The 7,279-nt window shown below is 35.0% G+C and overlaps 1 protein-coding gene across 1 annotated transcript; it reads right to left on the bottom strand.

The window, feature by feature from the left end:
* Nucleotides 1–1,598: 1,598 nt before the first annotated feature.
* Nucleotides 1,599–6,414, bottom strand: LOC121444880 (odorant-binding protein-like). Its single transcript, XM_041646804.1, has 6 exons — nucleotides 6,358–6,414; nucleotides 5,788–5,927; nucleotides 4,799–4,869; nucleotides 2,729–2,839; nucleotides 1,982–2,083; nucleotides 1,599–1,615 (listed from the first exon to the last, which is right to left on the bottom strand). Exons 1-6 carry the CDS (start codon nucleotides 6,412–6,414, stop codon nucleotides 1,599–1,601), a joined length of 498 nt encoding a protein of 165 aa, XP_041502738.1.
* Nucleotides 6,415–7,279: the final 865 nt, after the last annotated feature.

Raw genomic sequence — 7,279 nt, 5'->3', positions numbered from 1 at the left:
GATTCATTTGCTTACTGAAGTCATTTAGCAAAAAATAATCTCCTCAGATAGACTTTTGAAAACATATTTCATCCTCTCTTTTAAATAATGTGTAACATGGAGGCAGACCCAAAGAGATTTTTCTGTGAAATCTTATAGAGTGTTAGGACTGTTCAAACCCAAATCATAATTTTAAGCTGAAAGTAAGCATGAAGCACAATATAAAATTTATTTCTTCAGTGTTCTTAATCATGGATCTCCAGTAATTATCACATTTCATTTTTATCTATTTATTTATTAAAGATTTCTGCCTCCTCCCCGCCACTGCCTCCCATTCCCTCACCTCCCCCAATCAAGTCCCCCTCCCTCATCAGCTCCAAGAGCAGTCAGGGTTCCCTGCCCTGTAGGAAGCCCAAGGACCTCCCACCTCCTTCCAGGTCTAGTAAGGTGAGCATCCAAACAGCTTAGGCTCCCACAAAGCCAGTACGTGCAGTAGGATCAAAACTCAGTGCCATTTTTCTTGACTTCTCAGCAGTCCTGATTTAGTAATACTGATATCATTTGTTACACCAGAGTGGTTATTTTATTAGTTTAGTGAATATTTATGTGCTTTTTGAATGAGATCCTTTTCACAACATCTTTATTGCTTCTTGAAACACTTTATTTAATCATTAAGAAATATGAAGACCTTATAAATCATAAGAAGGGAAAGGAAATACAAGTCAGGAATTTGGTATAGGCTGCTCTGACTTCACAGGAGAAAAGACAATTCATTTAAAAGAAATGGTGATTTATATATGACATTGATTCCATGGTCAAGAGGATATGATGTATCATTCTATTCCTCCTGTCATCTGTGCAGATAGACATGAAAGCAAAAATTAAAACATGATTGAACAGACAGTAAATATTTCATCATTGAGAGTTCATGGATGCAAAAATATATATAACAATATAATGAGTATACATAAATGATGGTACACAAACAAGTCCTATCCTAGAAATCACCAATACCTTGTACTGTGGAAACTATAGAAGCACTGTCAACAGAAAATAATGATATTCTGTGCCTTTACATGAAAATTTATATTGAGTGGTTTCAAGGAATATGCTGAAAATATCAACATCATTTTACCATATCTGTGACAAATAATACCCCACAATCATAAGTAATATAAGATTTTTACAAATAGCAAGGCAGACTCTCTTGATGAAGTATTCTTCTATGTAAGCATATTAGCAATTGTGAATTAGATAAAATTCTTCATCTTTTTATAAATAAAGATATTTTATCCTTCATTTCTATCTCTGTAATATTTTCTCTTTTAAAAGACATATGGCCGGGCAGTGGTGGTGCACGCCTGTAATCCCAGCACTAGGGAGGCAGAGGCAGGCGGATCTCTGTGAGTTCGAGACCAGCCTGGTCTACAAGAGCTAGTTCCAGGACAGGCTCCAAAAACCACAGAGAAACCTTGTATCGAAAAAAAAAAAGACATATGATACCCAGTCTTGATTTTCCTAATTTTCAGTGTACATTTTCCTTGGTGACATACTTATCTCTAATTTTTTGTAATAAGCACAAATCATGGCCTCTGTTTCTTCTCACCTCCAGAAAGTCATTATTGAGGACAAATATCTGCAAAAGAATATGAATGGGGTAAGGATTGACAGAAACGTTTTCATAGTAATATAATAACAGATCCCCAAGGATTATTTCTGGAAATAGCAACTGAAAGATTGCATACGACTCCATATAATCTGAATCAGGGATCTTACTGAGTAGATATATAGGCAGATAGATAGATAGATAGATAGATAGATAGATAGATAGATAGATAGATAGAGTTAGATTCGTTTTATATATATATATACATTATGTATGTGTATATATTCATACATGGATATATGAGAGAGAGAGAGAGAGAGAGAGAGAGAGAGAGAGAGAGAGAGAGAGAGAGAGAGAGAGAAATTCTGTGGCCAAAACAATATTCATTGGGGTTACCTGTAGCCAGAATTTCTCTAATGTTTTCTTTTGGAATGTTTTGTTCCTTAGCAAATTCTTCAAGTTTTTCATATTGTTCAGGAGTCAAAGGTTTACCTTTTCCTACAGTTTATTAATCACAGTGTCAAAGACATGTTCAAGAAATATGGAGAAATTATATTGCTTCTTTAGTATCCCTGCATCACATGCAATAGAAAGTCCCAACTGCTTCAAAAGATCTATCCTAGGTAGACCAATACAAACAGTAATAATTTTCCCCAAATTCCATTTTCAGTGTTTCATGATGTATGCAAAAATAAAGCAGCTTCTTTAGGGAATTCTCACATCTCAAGCCTATGTATTTTCAAAAATATAACACAAAAGAATCATGGATGCTTATCAATGGCAGCTTCACATTTCTCCTGAGTCTATACTCTAGAGTTCATGATTTCTTTAGTACACACTTGATCAAATGACACTCAAAATGTTTTAAATTTCAGACAAATAGTATTTAGTCTTTTCTTTCTAGTAAGGAAACATGAACATAAACACTTCCAATAACATTCACCGTCACCAATACTCTTCAATGACCATGCAACTCAAATTACAAAATAAGGTAAAAGTTGGTCCACACAACAAGCATATTGTCATTTAGTGGAGAGGAGTTTGGAAACACCACAATACTGTTTGGAGTGTGAATCTGACTTAATCTCGATTTTCAGTGTGCTACTTCTCTTACTACATCAGAAAACCCACTACCATTCTTACCAACAAGAAAAATCAGGTTAGTTGTCTGGCCAGCTCTATCCACATTCTTGCTGGTAAAGACTATGTTCTCTGGTGTCACATGCACAGGTTCATATCTGTTGTCACCTTCAACTGTAATAACAGAAATATTGCAAACCCAGTGCCACTCATTTTTCTACTTTGTTTGGCATCACCTGTTGACTAAACATTAATATTGATCCTGACTGTAGCAATCATCTCTGATTCACTATCATATAGCACATGTTGGCAAAGGTATTCTTGTAGTCATTCATTTTGCATATCCAATCATAATATGAGAACCAATCATTTCCACTCTTTAAACCTGATAGTGAATCCAAGGTTCATACACATTTCCTTTTCTCTGAATTCCTTGTGTCAAGACCTGTGGGATCACTCTGTTGGGTAATCCTTCCCCTTTCAACCAGATCCAAAAAGACACTTGACAGTTTTCTGAACTGAAATCTTTCGTGTCATACCATAGTAATACTTGGTGGGAGAATTGATACATATGCTAAAAAGAACATACTAATTAGACATCTGCACAAAAGTTTTATTCTTGTTAGATTATAGATAGAAAAGATTTAAGAATCATCATTTCATTTTAAGTTTACCAGACATTCATAGTGTGTATGTTCTCTCTCTGTGTGAGAGTTTTTCTGTTTGCATTCTCTCTCTGTCTCTCATCATCATCATCATCATCATCATCATCATCATCATCATCATCTCTCTCTCTCTCTCTCTCTCTCTCTCTCTCTCTCTCTCTCTCTCTCTGTGTGTGTGTGTGTGTAGATTTTTCTCTTAAAGACATTAAGTTATAAAAGTGGTTCATGGAAAAATAAAATGAATTTATTATCTAGTAAATTTCTATTACTTGACTACGTTATAATGGTCATGTAAACTTAAGAAAACAATAAAGTTGGCAGAAGAATGTGCCCTCCCTTCATTCAAGATCTAAACAAAGATCATCCTATGCATACTTCAGTCCAATATTTTTACTGTTATTTTAACAATGTTTACAAAATTGAAGGGGTCTGTCTGAAGTTTTTAAACAGATTTTCCCTAACTGCCTTTCAAAATTGAAGTTTATCATTTAATGATGTAAATTTTATGATTGTTACAAAGTAAGAGAATAGGAAACTTTAAAATAGGACCATTAATTTAAAGTTTCCCTGAATCCAGAATGACAGTTCAGGCTTGTAATATGAGTGCTTGTCAGCCTGAGGCAAGAAGTTTTCAATGATGTTTGAGGCCACTGAGACCTATCAGTGAGTATCAGGCCTGTCTGATGACAAACAGAGATATTGTATGAAATCAGCATTATTTGTCATAGCCAGAACCTAGAAACAACGTAATTAGCCCTTTTCAGAAGAATGGATAAGAAAAATATAGTACATTTATACAACGGAGTACTACATAGCAGGGAAAATGACGTCTTGAAATTTGCAGGCAAATAAATGCATCTAGAAAATATTATATTGAGTGAGGTAACCCAGACCCAGAAAAACAAATATCATGTGTACTCACTCATAAGTGCTTTTTAGACACAAGGAAAAGAAAAACTACCCTACAATTCACAATCCCAGAAAACCTAGACAACAAAGAGGACCCTAAGAGAGACTGCCATAGATACAATCTACATGGGATATACAAAAAGACAAGATCTGAGTAAAATGGGTGCATGGACAACAAAGGAGAGGGTAGAAGGGGTTGGGATAGGAAGGGAGGGGAGCAGAGAAAAATATATAGCCTAATAAGAACAAATTTAAGAAAAGGAAAGAAACTGAATATTATATAGAAATAAATTTTCATGCAGGAAACTATATGGAGACATTTTGTTAGCATCATTACTTACATCTTCAGGTTCAGTGTTCTTCTCCATGTAAACTTCAGATGACCTACATTCTACTCTGACTTTGTAGCATATCTCAGTTGGTTGGAAGAACTGATGAATTTCCAAGTAACTAATATTGTTCTAGGTCCATGTACCTATGAGTACCTGAAGTGTCAGCATGAATGTGCTCACTCAAAATGCTTCTGTTCGTAGAGGAAGCTCCCAGATCCCATACTTACACTGGGTTCTGTATTTGCCATCTTCTTGCCTATACCCAATGACTTTGGTCTCTGAACATTGGCCATTCGCACTAAAAATCAAACAGAGGATCCCTGGTTTATACTTTATAACCTTTAATTCATATTAAATATCTTTAAGTATTATAATGAACTTGATGATATAATAAAATCTATGAACAGTGTACAGAGCTGTAACAGAAGTACCTATGCTTACCTCACTTCTCTTAATTCTTGTTTAGAAAATAGCATCCTGTTTGTAATCATACACATGCCTTTTTTTATTTGTGGCAATTTTACCAAGTGCTATGAATTCTCTGATGGCTTCCTTATTCAAATTTCACTATTCACTGCGTATGGTTTTCAATATCTTAATTCTCATGTTCTAATCCAATGATAACATGTACATAGTTTCATATGCATGTGTTTTAAGTGATTTAATTGATAACCTAAAACTTACATTCATAGCTAGAAGAAAGAAATGGTTGTAAGCTTTGTAAGTTCTTATGCTGTTATGCAACCTTTCAATGAACATAATCATCTAAATGGCAAAAAGTGTTTTTGAAAGTAGAGCATCAAAGAAAGGGGTTTGCAAATTAGATTTGTCTAACTTGTTTGTGAAAGACTTTTTATGATGTCATTGACTAAATAATATAACATATATGACTATGAACCAAATGTTCACACTTACCCTTCAACTTACAAGAAATGAGATTCTTAGAGTCTCTTGCATCTAATATTAGAGCACAAAATTCAACCACAGTCCTCCAACCAAAAGGATTTCTAAGGAAACACTCAGGGAATTGAAGACAGTATCAAACATCCATGTGATACCCGGAGCTAACCCATCTCGGAATAAAATAATCACATTGCCAAAGATGAGGCCTTAAATTTCATGACCAGAAACAGAACATTCCCCTGGAAGTTTGACAACATAAATGCTGAGAAATGGAAATATTCTACTCAGTTTACATAGTTGACAATTTGCTTACTTGACATAAAATGTGACTCCCATTTGACTACATGCTTCACTACAAGTAATTTCACGAATATAGAGTCTCAGAGGTCCTTCTTCCTCTATCTTGTCAACATTGTCAGCAGCGATGGCAGTGGTAACCCACTTTCCTTCAAGCTGAAAAAAACAACCAAGTCCCTGGGAATGTGAGTTGGTACTCGCGTCTCTTATCTGAATCTTTAGAAATACATAAGCTTACAAGAAATATAAAATAAAAAATATTTTGTTTATTAGTTAAAAATTATGTTTCTAGGGATGTAGAATAACTCAGGGTAATATGATGACTCAATTTACATAGCATTTGGTACCAGTGACGTTTTGGAACTACTCATGTGCTGGCCTCTTAAGCTCTGAAATTCAACCCGTTGTATCCTTCTTTCAATTGTTTCATCCTAGAAAAATCTTATTTAAAAAGTGCACATGTGTGAAAGCCAGAAAGGTTATTTCATGAATATGGACTTGCACGGACAAACTGAATGAAACATCACATCCACAGAAATATGCTGTTGAAGAATATCAAACCTGTTCACAGACCAAATGAATTTACCTCAGCATAAGCGTGAGCCAGACCAAATGCCAAAGCCAGCAGCAGAAACTTTACCATGGTGGTACCTGCTTTTGCTCTTCGGTAGAAGCTCAAATTAAGATATTGCTGTGAAGGAACTGAACTGACAAAGCTTTTTATATAGTTAGTTAGAGGGAGTTTCATGGAATCAACCAATGCTTCTGTGCCACAACAACCTGCATCTGTCCAGTATTTGCTCTTTGGCCCTGGTGAATGGCACATTATCTCATATCCCTAAACTAATAAGATTAGGCTAAAGGTCGGGTTCTGTTGGGATGACGAATTGAGTGTTCCTGTCAGAAAGAAAGAATTATCCTTGTGAGAGCATTAAAGCAATTGTTTAGACTCCACAACTCTACTGGTGGGTAAATGTCAATATCCATATGCACATGTTGTATCTGATTTGTCTAATCAATGCTGCCTTTTAAAATACATTCTGAATCTAAGCATAACACTGTGCAGTTACATGAATTTCAAACTGTGGCCTGAGAAATATGAGTCAAAATAATCACATTCTTAGAAGATAAGATGATAAAACTAAAGAAGGTTTTCCTGTATGGATACTGATATATCCTGTGCTACCTTTAAGTCTTCTATATTGACTACTTTATTCTTCCAGCACATGGAATTCAAAGGCTATGGTACATAACTACAAGAGAATCACCAAAACTTAACTGTATAAGTAATAGAAAATAAATGCTACTAGCTGTCCACTGGGAATAAAAACAGGTCTCATTAATAAAAAGATGCCAAATCAGTATTTGGTTCTTCTGTGTAATACTCCACTGTGTAAATGAACCACTTTAGGCTGTTTCCAGGTTTTGGCTATGACAAAAATGTGATATGAACATAGCTGAGCACATATTTTTTGTTTGATTAAGCATTCTTTGAGTATATACCCAAA

This window comes from Microtus oregoni, unplaced genomic scaffold (genome assembly GCF_018167655.1).
Source record: "Microtus oregoni isolate MIOR12 unplaced genomic scaffold, Mior012 000145F_ref0000173, whole genome shotgun sequence".
NCBI classification, from domain to species: Eukaryota; Metazoa; Chordata; class Mammalia; order Rodentia; family Cricetidae; genus Microtus; species Microtus oregoni.
The sequence above is the reverse complement of the archived record's forward strand: the minus strand, read 5'-3'. Positions and strand labels throughout refer to the sequence as shown.